General features: G+C 42.0%; 1 protein-coding gene across 1 annotated transcript in view; it reads left to right on the top strand.

Moving 5' to 3' along the window:
* The window catches only part of TENM4 (teneurin transmembrane protein 4), a 771,745-nt gene that overhangs the window by 621,287 nt on the left and 132,499 nt on the right, over window positions 1-17,959 (top strand). The window contains exon 15 of the mRNA XM_037840847.1: window positions 4,191-4,391. Within this exon, the coding sequence (XP_037696775.1) occupies window positions 4,191-4,391 (201 nt within the window). The remainder of the gene's footprint in view (window positions 1-4,190; window positions 4,392-17,959) is intronic.

The raw sequence follows: 17,959 nt of genomic DNA, 5'->3' as shown, positions 1-17,959 counted from the left end.
AGGCTGTATAGATTCCCAGTGTGACTGGGAGCTTCTGATTCAGACCCGTGAGCCTCGATGGGGTTTACTATGGGCTGTGTGAGAGAGGAGCACCAGCCCCTCAAACAAAGGAACTTGGCTTTCTCATCCTGAGGACCATGACCTTCATCTGCTTTCCCCTTTCATTTCAGTTACTTGAGGTGAACACCTGAGAAGGAAAGGGAAACAAAGACAAGGGGATCCCACTTGCAACATGTTGAGGGGGCAGTTATCCTCCCAGCAGGGCCGCAGAGCTGCAGGATTCTTTACAAGAGAGAAAAAAAGTTGTTTAGATCTTCGATTTACATTATCTGTTTGAGAAGAAATTGTTTTTATTCTGCTTTCTTTTCCAAGGAGGGCCATCTGGTATTGATTCCTTGTATTATTTCAGTTGCTGTGGTGAAGTGCCATTGCATGTTCCCTGTGTTTATAATGGGATTTGGGGGAACCTCTTTCCTCCTCCTTCCCATCCCCCTCCTCCCTCAGCCCTGCTCTAAGGGGTTTCACTATGTTTATAAAACATCAGCTAATAAGCTTACTCTTTCTTCCCCTTTCTGTTCCTTCTTCTGAAGTTTATGGCCCCATATTTTTTAAAGCTTGAACTGAGCCAGCAAGACCTTTGGATGGAGTCAGGGGAGGGGCAGAGGAAAACAAACTTAGGCCTTTTGCAGTGAAAAGTGGGACACTATTTTCTTGGTCCCGAAGAGCATCTAAGAACTTGTCACTGAAGCATGGAACATTTTGGGGAAAGGGTTGTGTTTGCAGCCTGGCCATTGCAGGCCACGTCATTTTGTTAAGGCTGTTTCTGCCAGAAATTTTGGCTTGAATGGCGAGCTCTGCAGAGGAAAAAAAATGTGACTATTTGGCACCTCTTCTAAGAAGAAACTAAATTAGACTGTCTTCCAAACAAAATTCAGCCCCCTCCCCTGACAACTTCTATTCCTTCACCACAGGGCTCCCACCCCAGGCCAGCCTGATCTTCCCATGTTACACACACCTCCCTGGAAAACTCCCCCAGTGTGATAGAAAGAAGACAACTTTAATCCCATCCAAGGGTCCTGTCACCCCAGAGGCTCCAGAAAGGGAGGGCAGATTCAGAGTGCATGCACAACCTTTTTGGCAGAGCCTCACTGTAGCATAAACATGGCCCTGGGTTTAGGCTCAGAAGAGCACAGGGACAACATTCTCCCTGGCAGGAATTTCAGCCAGTTCAGCCTAAGTTTCCTCAAGTGACCTTCCCTCTGAGATGAAGTCCTCTTTAAACCACCCCCTATCCTCCCTCCACCCCACCCATCCCTACCACACTCCCTTTGCCAAGTCCCCTTTCAGAAGCCATGACTTATCGCCTGGAGGCTGTCTCTCGCCAGTTCCTTCTGATCTTTGTTTTCTGCTTGGACCATCTGCTGAAGGTATGGGATTCACTTTGCTAGTTCCTGGGTCCCTATAAGGGACCCTGATGCCAAGGGCCTTCTGCTAAAATTGTTACCCTTTCTGCCTGCTTGCTAACAGTGGAGATTTATAGGCTCATCCTCCAGGGTGCCCTGGGAGTCTCAGAGACAGTTTCAGCCCAAAGTAGGGGACCAGGAACTCACAGAATGGGAAATACCCTTACAGGCCTTGGGATAGGAACTGCCAAGTTGTTTCCTGTCAAATTGGAAAGCTCTCCGGATCTAGGGAATTCCCATAGTAATAATTCCCTACTAATGGGCCCGAATAATCCTTCTGAGGTTTTGAGATCTGAGGCAGGTCATAAAAATTTATCACTATTATTATTTTTATTATTTTTAATTATCAGGAAATCTAACAGATAACCACTTAACCATTATTAAATGGTGTCCAGAGACTGCAGTAGAAGAGATTCTTTGCTTTTTTTTTAATTCTCCACTTTGCTATATTTCTTATTTTGCTTTGTTTTTATTTCTATTTTTTAACTACTTTGTGTTTATGTATATATGTATGTTTACAAAATACATCCATATATATGTATTTTTTAACCAGTAAGATTATGGAGGAAATAGCATGTGGTCTATACTGGGAAAGAATGATTCAAATTAAATTTCTTCACTTACTAGCAATAGAATCTTGGGCAAGTTATTTAACTTCTCTGTGCTTCTGTTTCCTCATCTTTAAAATGAGAATAATAATAGCATCTACATCATAGGGTTGTTGTGAGGATTAAATGAGATAATGTATACAAAGTGTATAATAGCAAAATATCTGGAGGGACTAAGATCATGCTAATTGTTGTCGTTTTTATCTTTAGGTGTTTAACAAATGGTCATTCCTGACCCCTGATCTTCTTATTTATCATTTAAGTCAAGTTGAACCCCTTTAAAAACCTAAATAATAAAGGAGGTTTCTTTAAAAGCTGGCTCTCAAAATAAATGTTCTCAGAAGGTTACCCTTTGTAACGTCTCTGCCTGTCTGTGCCTGTGATTCTTATAGACCGAAGCTGGGTTTCCCAGTCTCTTTTAAAGTCCAAAAGTCAAATATATTGGGTTATAAAATATAATTAATAAAGTAATAGGATGTCTGAATTATAAATGAGCTCTGACCAAGTCATGCTACTGAATGTCCTGGTAGAACAGGAGAATAAGTAACTTCTTTGCAATGATTTATGGTTTATAGAGTCCTTTCAAATCCTCAATGTCATTTGATCCTAATAGTACCCTGAGAGACAGGTATTTTTATCATACCTCCTTTATAGATGGGAAACTCCATGGTCATAGAGCCAGTAAGTTTTATCCCTTGACCCTAGAGCCTAGGTCCTCAGAGGTCAAATGTGAAGCTGTTTATCTGCAGCATAGGGCTTCCTTGTGAGCTACAATAAGGAGGAACCTGGCTACACTCCTTCCAGCTCCGACAACACTCTTTCTCCAACAGCTACATGTTGGATCCCCCACTGGGACACCACTGTCCCCTTATAGTTGCAAAAGGAATAGAATTCCCTACCTCCCTGAGATGAAAGACACCCCCTAACAACTTTTTGATAGAGAACATGGACCAGCCTCTTTTGTCAACTCTGTCTACTCTCTGCTCTCTTTTGCACTTTCCACTTGAACTGGAACCACTTAAGTTAGCCCACTATAATCTTCTATTTTTTTTCTGAGTCATGCTTTGTGGATGATTAGCAATCTCTCTTAATTTTGTACAGCCCCCATAACTAAACCTTTTTCTGGGAGAATTACCCCCTAGTAACAGAAACTGCATAGGCTTCAAAATCAGACAGTCCTGCCTTCAAATCCCCCAGCTGTGTGATCTGACATAAAGTATTTTCCTCTGTGAGCCTTCATTCTCACTGATTGGGTTATTGAGAAAACTGAATCTGGTAACATACGTAAGGGACCTAATACAGTGCAAGGACAAGGCAGGTGTCCTACAACTGTTATTCTCCTTTCCCACATTCTGGATTGATCTCTTGAGACTAGGAGCCCTGCAGGCTCGTTGACTGTGAGCCACAGCTATGTAGTTCACTCAGCTCACGAGAAGTCGTACAAAGTCGGCACCTGTCATTTTTAAGATATTCATTGAAATTTTGCCCTCTGAAAAGTGAGCTTTGAAAGTTCCTATCAATCACAAAAATTTGGGGAAGATGATGAGATCTAATGGAATTGAAATGAGAAATAAATTCTCATTTAAATTAAGGAATAGTTTTATATTTCTTCCCATGCTCACATAAATAAACTCTACTAGGAAGTGATAAACAATAGCTTGTTCTACACATATTTATTGAGTATCTACTACGTGCTAGACACTGTTCTGGAGGTAAAGATACAGAAGTGAACAAAACAATATCTCATTTTCTGTTATTACAGACATTCTGGGCACTAGGTGCTGTGCTGATGCTGATATACGTTTCTTAATTTGTCTATTCCACAATGCTATGAGGTAGGAATTTTTATCTGTATTTTACAGACAAGAGAACTGAGACTCAGAGATTAAAATGACTTGATCAACGTTTAACAGTCACCGGCTAGAGATGTGAACCCAGGTCTATCATTTGCCAAAGTTATTGTTCTTCACCATACCACACTGCCTCTTGGTAGGCAACCTGGGCCCCTCTACCAGAATGTCTGAAGCCACTTCACTACAAAGTTTATTAGTATGCTTTAAAGGAGTGTCTCCTTTGCTGATCAAATATTCACCTCTGTTTTCTTTCCTCTGTGACACAGTGGACTGCATGGACCCCACGTGTTCAGGCCGCGGTGTCTGTGTACGAGGAGAGTGCCACTGCTCTGTCGGATGGGGAGGCACCAACTGCGAGACTCCCAGGGCCACGTGCTTGGACCAGTGTTCAGGCCATGGGACCTTCCTCCCAGACACCGGACTTTGCAGCTGTGACCCAAGTTGGACTGGACACGACTGTTCAATCGGTAAATGTGGGGAGAAGGGTACAATATGGAAGGAAGAAGGCATTTCCATTTGTAACTTGTTAACCATTCGGTCCTGACCAGTGACATGACCCTGTTCTGTCATGTCGGAGTGGAAAACTCATGCCTCTGAATGCTTTTCTTTGTTCCCTAAACACTTGAGGCCTTCGCACCTCTACTCTTAGAAGGACAGAGGATTCAAAAATTACAGCCTCACATCATTCCTTCCATTGTGGTGGCCTTAAATTCAAAACATTGCTGCTTCACAATGTTAACTATAATTATAGATCTGCTCACCAAGAGCTCATGTCTTGTATTAAGATAGTTATCCCTAGAGGCAAAGCCATACAGAACATCCTGCCCGGGGAAATTTTGCACGGGATGAGACCTGAACGGACGCATGCCCCAGCTATCTAGCCCCATGGTTAGTTCAAACTCAGTCTAGTATTAGGAGTCTGAGTGAACTGGTCCCACCTGCCTTTCTGGCCAGATCCCCTGCTAGACTCTAAGCTCTGTGAGGGTAACTGTCACGTCTTATTCATCTCTACATCCCCAGGCATAGGCCTGACCCACAGCAGCTGCTCAGTAAAATAGTGATAAGTGAAGGAGTGGACACAGGATTGACTGTGTTTCTGCTTTTAGCATTTGGTTCACCATAGGGTTTCAACATCTAAAATTCAAAGGACAGTTATGTTGGCTTCTCTCTGCTGGCAGGCAATTTAGGATTTCTAGACACTCTCAGGGTGAGGATTAAATGAGAAGATATATAAAGCACCTAACACAGTATTGACATATAACAGGTGATGTTCATGTCTAATATCTCATTTAATACTCACAACCCTATGAGGAAGGTATCATCATCCCTATTTCACAAGTTTATTTAATTCTTTAATCATTGAATACTTATTGAGCACCTAACAGGTACCAGACACTCTTATAATCACCAGGATAAAGTGGTAAACAAAGAAGTCTCTACCTTTGTAGAGCTCTCATTCTAGGAGGGGAGGGACAGAAACAAACAAATGAAGACATAAACTGATAAAGTTCAGGCTCAAAATATTATTAAGTAATCCTGCCAAAGGACACACAGGTAAAAAGTGTTGGCATTTCCAGCTATGTTTTTTGACTCCAAATCCTTTTCCTAACAACTCCATACTGTTTGAATGAAGTGAACCTCAAATTATCACATTATGTTGTACGGTAACAGTTCGGGTTATGATCAAGAAAATGGTTGAGACCTTTGGCAAAAATGAGAACCATGCAGCATTTGTGCCTTTGGAATACTTTGAATTATCTTTCCCTGTTGAACACAGAATTGATGTTCAAATGGACTTTTATCCTTGTTTGCAAAGCTCATGATTGCGAACACAGATGTGCAGGTCTCAGAAATAATTCTTTTTATATAGCTCTGTTTATAGCAGTATAATAAATGGTCCTCTTAAAGCTATGCTGGCCTGTATTGTTCATTATGTGGCTGCAGAGCTAATTTATGATAGGTATATAACTGTCCCTTGCATTGTTAATCTCTGACGAAACTCCACAGCCTCTGATGGAGGCAGATGTAACTTTGGGTGAGATTACTTAAGTATTCTCCAACTGGCCCTATAAAAGGAGACAATAGAACTACCTTATGGTAAACTGTGAGATTAGATCCTCCTCAGTTCTGTGTATGCTGCTCTCTGTAACTGGTATCAAACATGTATGTGGCTTGTGGGCAAGGCAGAAGCAGCACTATGTGGGAAAAAGAACTGAGTCAGAGAGATCTGGGTTCAAATCTTAGCCCTGCTACTTATTAGTTATAACTTTGGGCAAGTTACTTCACCTCTCTAAGCCTCTATTTTCTCAGCTGAAAAATAGGGATAATAATTGTACCTACTCTGAAGGGGAGGGGTGGTTATTATAAGAATTATTTAAGGAAATGCAAGAAAGTACTTAGCATGCTATGTGGCCCATGATAAGGGCCCAGTGAATGTTAGCTATCATTATAATGATTAAAATACACATTTGTGAGAACACCTGATACCAGCAAAGACGTTTGATAGTAAGAGGCAAGATGAATGTGCCCTTTCAGAAATGTAGTTAATGGTTGAATCTCTAACCTGTAGCTAAGACAATGTTATAAATTGTCACGAAGTTGGGAATTAAAAAGACAGCTTCAAAGTCGTCACCTCCCAATATAATGGTAATAACAGTTTGTGTTTGTCAAGTGCCTCACAACATAAAAAGGTATCTTGCAGAGAGAGACAGAAAAGCTCGCGAACACCACAACCACAGCATACCTGTGAGCTATGATATTCGGCCTGTTCTCTCCATGAGGCTTGGGGAGTTTCAGGGACTTGCCAGAGGCCCCCTGATGAGCGAGGAAGCTGGGAGTCAAACCCCAGCCCAGGACTCCAGGTCCAGCCTGCTGCCCATCACTCCTGCTGCCTCCTCCCAGGCTGCTGTTTCTCCCCAGCTGCCACTTCCCCTCTGGAAGCCATTTTGCAGGATAAGGAAAGCACTTCAGCTGCTCTCTCTGCTCATCTGCTACTGTGTAGGCGGTTCCTGCCCAGGTTCAGTCCTGGTTCTGTCACGTGCCAACCGTGTGACCTCAACTAGGTATTGAACTTTTCTTGACTTCAGTTTCCTAGTCTGAAAAATGGATATAATAATAGTACCTACCTCAGAGGGTTATGTGATCATTAAGTTACAGAATTTATGTACTCACTTAGAAAAGTGCCTGTCATAGAGTAAGCACTTTATGTGTTTCTACCACCTCCCTTCCCAGGGCGCTTCTCTGACTGGAAGCTGGTTTAAACCTATTGAGTTTCTGCAGTGAAGCTAAGCCAGAGATGCCTCATCGACCAGATGCCACTGTAGCTGAGATACTGTCTTTATGTTCAGGGACTTAGCTCCAGGATAGTGGAGCAAGCACTGGGTTTTATTTCAAAAAGGCCTGCCCTGCCCCCAACTAGTTGAATGACTTACACAGGTTACTTAACCTCTGTAAACCTCGCTTTCCTCTTGCGTAAAATTTCCTTACAGGATTGTTGTGAGGAGGAACTGCAAAAACAGGTCAAGTGGTTAGCACAGTCTCTGGCACAGTAGCTCTGTTACCATTTTTATGTTATCTGCTGCCGGGCATGGCAGGGCTGGCACAAACACTGCCCAGAGCCTCACTATCGGGAGCTGCAGCCCAGTGATCCTTGCTCCATCAGCACTGACTGCGGGTTGTTGGGTTGGCAGAGATGCGCCCCTGCCGTCTGCCTCCTCCTAGGAGAGAGGACTGTTTCTTCACTGACACAAGTGTCTTGCTGTTTGGCACTGAGAACAGGATTTAATGAAAGCAGCTTGAAACAACATGCCCTGCACTCAACAACCAACCCTGTAATGAAAAGGGAGCTGACAAGTTCCCCAGCACTTTGGTTAGGCTTGTGGAAACAGTGAAGTCAGATTTTACACAAGTGTTTACTCACGTCCCTGGGTTCCCAGCATCTTGGCTTCCCATCTCTTCTCAGAAATTCCTCCTTATTCCAGCCTCTTTCTTGCAGTCTTCCTTCCTGATAAGCCACACAAGAGAACTGTCTGAACAGATTCCTGTGGCCGAGAAGAGCACAGGTTACCTGCCCCTCCTTCTCTACCCAACATACCTCTGTCCTTGACCCTGGGCCCAGTGGGATTCACTTCCCGAGTCGTTTGGAATGAGGATGAGGATGATGACAATGATGGTGTGGTGGTGATGTTTAACTGCTGCTGTTTTACAGTTGGGAAAGAGTTGGAAAGGGGAGATGACTTGTCCAGAGTAATTTAGCTAATCAGTGGCAAAGTTTGAATTAAATCCAGGCTCTCTGTGTCTGCATCCTCAGTTCTTGCCTCAAGTCCCATTTTCATCCAAAGAGGGATGCTTTACAACCAGAATCTTAGTTAATGCTCATAACAACCCTATGAAGGAAGTATTACTAGTTTCATTTCCCTGAAGCTCAGAAGGCTTAAATAATTTACCATAATCCACCCTTTAATAAGTGGCAGAGTCAAGAGTCAAACCAGATCCCTGGTCGCTTTAAGCACTATGGCAATACTATAAAGGGCATTATAATTGTGTCTCTCTAACCAAGCTATGAACTCCATGGGTCAGGGTCTGTCTTTGCATCTCTAGCCTAGGGTCAGACATGCTTTAGGTCGTCAGTGATTATTGAGTGAATGACTTGACCAGTGAATGGTCAAAGGGACAAAAACAGAGTCTACTAGGAACCCAGGAGAAGGAGGTGCTACAGCTGAGCACTCTGCCCAGGAACATCCTAGCACACGATGAGACAGATAATCGGATCCCTTCCCTCATAAGCCCACCCCCACCCCCCAGCACACACACATTCACACTGCAGAACTAAAACCAAATTCCCTGGACTCCTTTTCTGCCCCTTTCCAGACCTAGCTCATGTCGGTTTCATATGCAGTGCCAACCAGCTGGAACCCCTCTGGACAAGACCTGGTCTCATTTCACTTCCTTCAAGCCTTCGTCCCCAGGGAGCAGCCCCTGCTGGGCTGGATGCCTCATCAGGGTTTGCGTGAAGTGGGTCCACTCAGCACCACTGAGCAGAGGGTCTCCCCCCACCGTCCCCCAAGGGCTTTAGTTGATTTTCATCTTCCTGGCTCAGTTCTACCTTAGAAAAAGGAAGGACTTTAACCTCTTTGAGATGGTCCTTAGAATTGTAATAGCATACCTTTCTTTCAGAAGCTAATGATTTCTAAAGATTTCAGGTTCTGTGGCATTTTTCCGGGTCACCGTTTCAAATGCACTCCCTCCTTTGGCTCCCCATCGAGGCTTCCCTCCCCCACTCCACCCCTGCAGCCTTCTGTCCTCTAGCCCAATAAATTCATTCCTCATTTCCACTGCTCTTTGAATTCTCTCCAATCTTGTCTTCCATAAATGACTTTTATTTGAGAGGGCTCTCTCACTACATTTTTTTTTTTTTTTTTTTTTTTGGTTTAAATATTTGCATTTTATTAACTGAAATAGTTCATTATTAGCTTGTTTGATTTTTTTTATCAAGTCATGGAAGTATTAGCAAGAAATGCACTAACATCATCTGCAATGCCAAAGATTTTAGAAGTAAATACTGAGTACAACAGTTCCAAATAACCAAAACATCCCTGGATAACCTACAAAAAAAAAAAAAAAAAATGAAAAAAAACAAAAATAACTTGACATTTCCTATAACCATTCCATAGACATAGCCTAGAAAGAAAAAAATAAATGCTTTAAAGAAAAAACTTTTATAACCAGAGAAAATGTAAAAATGCAACTTAAATTAATACAAAGAGTACTGCTCCAAAATTGAGGCAGTAACTAAAAATAAAAATATACACATCTGATATTAATGTCAAATTAACAGATTTTATAGGAGATTTATACAGCCATTGTAGCTAAATTCCCCTTTCACTGATAGTTTCTTACCCATGTATGCACAGCCCCCAAAACATGGATAAAAATAAACAAACCTGAATTCTTTAACTATCTACCCAATATTAATCTTCCCTGGCTTCATGCAAAGGGCAATTTGGCACATTAAAATTGAGCCTTAATATGTTAGAAAGCTGTTCAACCCACTGCATTACATAGATCATTTCTTTAAAAGTAAAGCATAAAATCACTAGTATATTTTAAAGAAAAACTTATGCATGTCTCACTACATTTTATTCCTTTAGGTTACTGGCTCACAGAAGCAGTACGTGGCAGAGATTTTGCCTGTAAAATGCCCGTGCTGGTGGTTTATGATTCTTATCATTTCATTGCAATTGAGTTTCCCGGAATAACAGGTGGAGATGTTTTAGTGATTCAGTGGTGTGGGTTTGGAGGTAGCATGTGCAGTCAGTAGGAATTGCATGAGATTTGGAGTGAGACCAAGCCAAATTTTCAAGACTCAGCTTATCCATAAAATGTGGCTAATATGATACCTACATTACAGGGTTATTTTACAAATTAGTGTGTGTGCACACATGCATATATGGTGCCTAGCATGGTGGCTGGCATTCAGTAATAAATAAATGAAATATTACTATATACTTTTTTAGGATGCATGATTAGATCTAAATTAGTCAAATGGTCCTTAGACTCCAACAAATTTTAATTTGAGGGCAGTGTATATAGTAAAGATGTGGAGCTAGAAGTCAGCGTGACCTTGAACAACTTGCTTTTTCTTTCAGGAATTCCTTTTCCTTGCAGTTTCTGAGTCTCTCTACCATCTCCTTTCTGCATCCCATGCTGGTCATTTATTCTAAGTGAAGTCTTCAGTGTGCTGATACATTTATCCCCAGACAACTTGGTCAGTGGCCCACAGTGCAAGGGCTATATGGCTTTAGCATCCACCTCATCTCAGGACAATGACTTCCTGAGCTCATTCCAGAGAGAAGCACAACCTCCGTAGAGAGACTCCCAGGACGACTCCAGACCTTCACCCACCCCAACGAGCACACACATTTATTTCCTTCATTCATAGAACTTTTCTGGTTTTTCCTGTGTGCAAGGAACTGCTTGAGGCACCAAGGATCAGAGAGCCCATAATCCATTCAGGAAGATAGACACTGAGTTATGCAGCCTGATAAGAGCTCTGGCTAATGTGTGTATACTGGGGTTTGGGAGCACAGGGGAGGAGCAGCAAACTCTGCCAGGAAAGGGGTATGAAAGAAAGCTGGAATAGTCTTCACCAAAGAAGAGACTTGTGAGCTAGGCTATGAAAGGTGACTAAAAGGTGGGTCCTGTGTGTCAGAAGGAGGTAGGCATTCCGAGCAGAGGAACAGCATGTAGAGAAGTTCAGAGATGTGACATGGCATGATCTGTTTGCAAAGCCAGTCTTCAGTTTGGCTAGAAAGTAGGAGCCATGAGGGTGGGTGGCAGGAAGTAAGTCCAGAAAGGTAGGTAGGGTCCAAATTATGAAGTTCACAGAATGCCTTGCTCAAAATCTTGTGTTAAAATATTCTTCAGTACATATTGACGATTTCCCTTTCAGATTCCATGTAAGGGCTCCTTCTTTATCTATCTCAGCTAACCTGGCCTAGGGTCTACCTTAACTTATGAAGACCTTCCCAAATTCAAACTCAGATCTTCTGAATTTTCAATTTCAGAAAAGAAAATCACAAAAACAATAACAATAGTGACAGGGTAGATAGGGAGCTTCTTACCAGAAAAAGCTCTCTTATCAAATTAAGTCACAGTTGATGGCAAAATAATGCCCAATGCTTAAAATAAGAAATAACTGAAAGTAGCAACAGGGTTAAAAAAAAAAAAAAAAATAAAGCTCTAAACATAGCAGTTGTATTAGTGCTAAATTTTGAAAATGGTAATTCAATTTTATTTACGAGGCAAAATATAATTACATTTAAGTTTGAGGGAACAGAATTTAATTCTTATTAATGACAGAAAGTCTGAGATGCTTTAATGCCAGAGAAATTGTCTTATGTTCATGGATGGGAGAGAAAATTAGATTCAGCATTGAGCATTCTCCCCTGTTACAAGTCTCATTTGTGTAGCCGGAATTGTTCCCTCTCTGAAAAGCATTAGCTTCTCAGCCCAGGAAGCACAGCACTGACATCCAATTAAACATCAAAAGGAAACGATCGGGTTGGACTATTTCTGTATAGGTATGCTGTATGAGGAGAGACTCAAGGTTAGAATTTCACCTAAGGAATAATATCCATTGTGACATGACATTTTCTGAGCCCCTTCCCAACAGTAAGTGACAGCTTAAAATCAAAGTTCAGAATAATAAGTATCTGAGAGATTGACACTGCTGCAGAGAAGGAGAGGAGGGGCTGGAGAGAGGCAGAAAAGAGCCCACCAGTCGTCTGGGAAGTGCTGTAGGGGTTTAGACACAGTGAGATGGTCAATTCGTAACATTTAATCAAAGGCTGGGAAATTGGGCCCGGGCTGACTGGCTGCTAAATACTGTCAGAGTTAAAGGTTGATAAACTGGGAGCTGGCAGTTTTGTAATTTAGTAGAATTTCCCCCCATCAGCCCTGAAACATTTTCTATCAGGATTGGTGCTCTTGCGTATGCAAACATAAGCCCTGCTGAAGCAAATTTCTGTTTGGTACCTAAGCTGATATCTTGCACAAAATCTCATTGTCCTCCTGAATCATACTGCTGATATATCTTGTAATCTTAAAAAATAACTATTCTTTGAGCAGAAATTTTACATTTTACAGAGCTCCTTCATGTATATGCTTCATGATTTATTCAAACAGCAAGTGTATATGCCTCTGATAATGCAGATGGCATTATTTCCAGGAAACCAGGGTTCAGCAAGTTTGGGTGACTTGCCCAAAGGCCCCTGCCAGGCTAGTTTTGGGCTTCTCTAATCAGGAAGCCAGATACCTTTCAATTAAGATGAATAGCAGTAGCTTGCTACTTCCTGGAATAGGTGTTTTGTAAAAGCTTGAAATTCATGTCCTGGAGGAATAGGAGTGGAACCTGGTATGCACCAACATACTGGAATCCACTTTTCTGCTTGATTTGAAAGCTCTCTGAGCTTCTTGAGTAAGGTGAAAGGCCATGTGGTTTCCAAGGCTCATTAGCTTTCTGCCATCTAGATCTGTGTAACAGAGCCATACCTCGGAGCAGCTCTGACTCTCGGGTCATAGGGAAGGAAGTTGAAAAATGCTGCAGAGTAGCTTGGTTTGGCCTTAATGTCTAAAGGAGACTGATTACTGTAAGGAGGTTGGAGGCTTCTTTCCTATACCTTCTTCCCCATCTGGCCTCCTCCTGAATCCTGTACTGAAAGTAAAAAGTCATCTTCCCAGTTTAGTGAGGGAGAGAGAGAAAGTGGGTGCCACCTTTGGGGAACACTAATTTGTTCAAAATACAGGGAGCTCTGGGCTATAGGAGAGAACAAATGTTAACATGTAGTTAGCCTGTGTCCCAAGCCTGGTGGCTGGCTCTGCTCATTTACTAGCGGAGGTAGGCTCAAGTTCCTTGACCACAAGAATAATTTCATGTTAATCTCTGTATCTCCATCCTCTGGGGGTATTTGGTACATACCAAGTTAGCAATACATTTTCTGATCCATTAAAAAATTCTAGTAGATAGGTATCGCCATTTTATAAATGACAAAAGTAGGACTCAAAGATATGCAATAATTTGCTTCATGTAGCTAGGAAGTAGCAGAGCAGTCTCTTGAACCCAGCTTACCTGACTCTGAGCCTCTGCTCTATACAAAATCATAGAATCTTGAATAGTCACACAGAGCCCTCTGCCTCATACCACTGGAATAGAAGGTACGTTTCCAGTGTATGGCTCACTGGGGAATGCAGAGATGAATCTGGTTATGGCAGGTTCTGGAAGCAACACAAGCAAGCTAATAACCCCAATAAAGAAAGATCCACCCAAAGTGCTTTGGGAAGCAGGTGAAGAAAAAAGCACTTCCAGCAGGGGCACTAGGAGGCGGTGACATTGGAGCCAGAACTCGAAGCACCTTTAGATTTGAACATGTTAGCATCAGGGTAGAGGATAGCCTAGATCGTGCAAGAAGCATGTGCAGAAGCACGGAGGAGAGGCCAAGTGGATTGAGGTCCCTCTTTAGCCATTTGTCTGGCTGTCCCCTTACATAACTGTTTTCTAAAGGCAGCCATCAAGTTCTTGCTCAAGTACTGATATTTATCACTGTATGGCTTGGGCCAAATCTCTTCCTCTCTCTAGGCTCTTCTTTTCCTTTCTGTAGAATCACCAAAGAATCTCTAAGGTGGTTTTTCATGTTCTCACCATAAAAACTGCTCCTCTAAGTTTTCTTCCTTTTTTCCTCTCTCACCTGTGTCCATCTAAAGGAGACCTACTGGCCAGAACCAGGCCACTTCTTGCCCAGCATCAGCTCTCTTCTGGCTTCCCTCCTTCTTCTTCCTCCCCTGTTCCCATGGGCCTTCACCTCCATCTGTCTTCTTTCATCACTCAGAGCTCCCTAGTCTCTGCGCCTTGCTTCCACACCCGACTTGCAAAACCCAGGATCATTCTAACCATTCCCCATCTTTGGTCTTACAGCTGGGCTTCTGGGTTCCACTAAGCCAAATCACACCTGGTGTATTGGGCCGTCACAGACTCATGATCTTCAGCCTCTTCTGGGCCCTCCCAGCAGCAGTTATTTTACTTGTACTTTGTGAGTTCTCACTCTCCTTCCCCACGGTGGCTCTTTCAAATGTCCACATCTCTCCACCAGCACCATGCTCAGTAGAGATTCCTGCCTCTGACCTTACTGAAAATACTGAGGCCCTTGGATAAGCACTTTACTATGATCCTGACCTGTGCCCTATACACCCTGCACTCCACACATCTCTCTGCACACTTCTCCCCAGAGGATGAGATACCCACTAAGCCTGTCCTTCTGATTATACCTCAGTTCCAGTCATCATCCCTTTACTCTCTCCAGTATCTTCAAACTCTCCCTTCCCCTGGCTTTTTTCAGTACATAAACATATATTTGCCACGTAGTGGCTGTTTTCTCTGTAACAGATGTGCGAGATACTAGGCACATTACATAGTGTTCATTTAACCCTTTCTTAAACCTGAGATCTTGGTATCTGTACCCTGTTTTACAGATGAGAAAGTCAAGGCACAGAGAGATTAATTTGCCCAGGTCACATGGTTGAATAGATGGATGCAGAGTTGGATGGGCTGGTGACTGGTTAGATGATTAGATTGTTGAGTAGATGGACAAGATGGCCAGACTGATGAATAGGTATATGGATGGAGGATGAAAAGGTAAACACATAAAAGTTCAAGTACTTAATATGATGGACATTGGTTCAGGGTGAGGAAGGAGACTAAGTCTCTGATCTCAGGGATCCTATAGTCTAGTTATGGAAATGATCTAATATGTAATTAACAATCAGGGAACATTGTCACATTACATCTGAGGTTTTGCTTCAGCCTGATCCTACAATTCACAGACCAAAAAGTTCTGTTCATCTTGGTCACCTGTCATTCTATCTAAGTAACTTTGAGAAAGTCACATAATCTCTGCAGGCTGTTTCCTCAACTCTGATATGGGGGTGATAAAATCATTGCTATGTTGTTGGGAGGATTTAGTGAGGTAATGTTTGTGTTCCACCAAGAACAATACATCGTAGGCACTCCATTGTCCCCTGATTTTTGCCTCAAATACTTAGTAGTGTGGCTTTTAGAGAAATTCTCCCAAGCTATACATAACTCAGATGAGCTAGTAATGAATGGAAAATGCCTGCAGGAGTCATTTTACATTATTTAACTCTCTATTAAAATCTCTTCAGGCCCCTCTTAAGAACCTCAGGTCCTGGGCAATACAGAACAGTTTTACCTATTATCTGTCCTTTTTTTTAGCTAAATACAGACATTTACTAAAGGACTTCCCAGGAGGTCAAATGAGGCCAAGTCTCTGTTTCCCCATCCATGGAATTTAAAAATAGGCTCACCTGCATCTGTTCCTTGTTCAGCAAGAAAGCATGCAGATCCTTGGGTAGAGTGCCCTTGACCCCCCATTCATGTCAATTTTAAGTATCTTGCCAAGTAGAAGAAATTTTATGGGAGAATTATGCTTAAGTCTCTCCCTTTAGGGGAAAGACACAGCTTCCCCTACCAGCTATTTTTATGAACAAGATAGTAAAATGAATTGAGGCAAATTAAAACAAAACTGTGATAGGTCCCAGACTTCATCCTGGCTCGTATGGGGATTAACACTTAATGAGAAGAGCCTGGGGTGATTTTTCCTCTTATATTAACACTTTGGGGCAGAATTAACCAATTGCTAAACGTTGTATCTTTTCCCTACCCCTTTTGCCTTTTACTCATATGTCTACTACTTCCCCATGATAGAAAGAGAAGGGTTGTGGCTTGGATATTGGCATGAAGGAAGTTGTGTTTAAGGATGTAAGGAACAATGAAACACTCTAAAAGAACAGAGTTCTCAGAGTTGGAGATGATGAGTTTCTAAGAAGTTTAGGCACAAAGGACATAATAATCTATAAGAATATATTTAACAAAATAAATGTTGCATAATGTAGCACTGAGATAGAGATGAGCCAACTGACATGACATTTCCTCCATGAAGTTTTCTTTTAGTCATTCATTCTTTCAGCAAGTATTTGTGAAAGCTCATGCTGTGCCATGCCTGGTGCAGTTGCCATTGGAACTGAGATGAATAAAAGTTAGGCCCTGCCATCCAGTGAGCTTCCGGTTTGAGAGAAGATAAACCTGTACACAGATGAGGCGAGGGAAGGAACGGGGTGGGGAGGAGAAAGCGCTGTGGGTCTGACTGTCCATAGTGGAAGAGCTACCATGTCCTGGGGCCTGGCCTCATTCATTTCCAAGGTCCAGTACAGTCATTCGAGAACTTTACAAGCTTAGAGTGAGAATTTTAGAATAGTTGGAGATTTTTGCCTGATTTCAAGAGGAAGCCCAAAGCTACAAACAGAAATGGCTTCTAATAGGTTTTGATACAGTCTTGGCTAATGATCCCAGGCTAGTTGACCAGAGGAAAAGCTTCATACCTGAGTTTTGAAGCTGCTACTGGCAAAGCAGTTATTTTGCTCTTCAGTAAGATGCGCCTCTGCTAGGTGGCCTGTGAGGTGTGTGTGATACAGTACATCTTAGATCCCCATAAATCAGTTGTATGTGCAACATAGTTTACATAGAGCTTTTCACATATAGTTTCCTTCAGTCATCACCACCATCTACCCACCCCCATAGGGGGAGCATTATTACTCTCCCCATTGTGGGGGTGAAGAATTAAGGCTCAGAGAGATTAAGTCATTCTGCCAAGGACCCACAGCTAGGGATTCAGGGAGTAAGAATCTTAACCAAGTCAACCCCATGGTCTGTGTCCTCCGTAAGTACTTCAAAAGATTCCTTCCACACCCCAACCCTCCAGCATCCAGTCAGGAGAGCTCTGATGTTGACTATGTGAAAGTCAACTAGCATTTATCAAAGCTTTCCTTGTATTGAGTGTGTTGCACGAGTCAGAATTCACATCTAATCTTCTGACTTCAGTCTAGCTCACTTGCTACTACATCTCATTTCCTTTCTTATAAAAATATGTGTGTGTATAATTTATTATAACCTGACTCTGTACTAGGTGTGATGCAAAAAGCTTTCATTCATGTTAACTTGTTTAATTTAATTAATTTAGGTTTATGTCTGTCTACCATGTTGTAATGTTAACTTCTTGAGTTCAGAAAAGAACTGTGTTTATCAGAATCACCATCGGATCCCCAGTGCCCAATACAGGATTTGCACATAATAAGCACTCAAGAAATTAAATGAATGAGTATAATTCTACAAAAGTATGATTCCTACAAAACCCTTTACAGTAGTTGGTGTTATCCCCAGTTTACAATTGAGGAAATGAGATTTATAGAAGTGCTGTGACCCCAATTTCACAGAGGACCACTTTCATTATGTAAAAGGCATACAGATTGTTAAAGCAGATTCTTCAGCATCATCCTATTTGGTTTTCACCAGTCGCTCTAGATAGTTACATCACTGTTTTAATGTCAAAGCAGAATTGGAGAAGGAAAAATAAAGCAGTTCATTTTATTTCAAGGATAAAAAAAAAGAAAGATTCAAAGTATATAT

Source organism: Choloepus didactylus, chromosome 6, assembly GCF_015220235.1.
Source record: "Choloepus didactylus isolate mChoDid1 chromosome 6, mChoDid1.pri, whole genome shotgun sequence".
Classification (NCBI taxonomy): Eukaryota; Metazoa; Chordata; class Mammalia; order Pilosa; family Megalonychidae; genus Choloepus; species Choloepus didactylus.
Note: the sequence above shows the minus strand (reverse complement) of the source record. Positions and strands in the feature narration are given on the sequence as shown.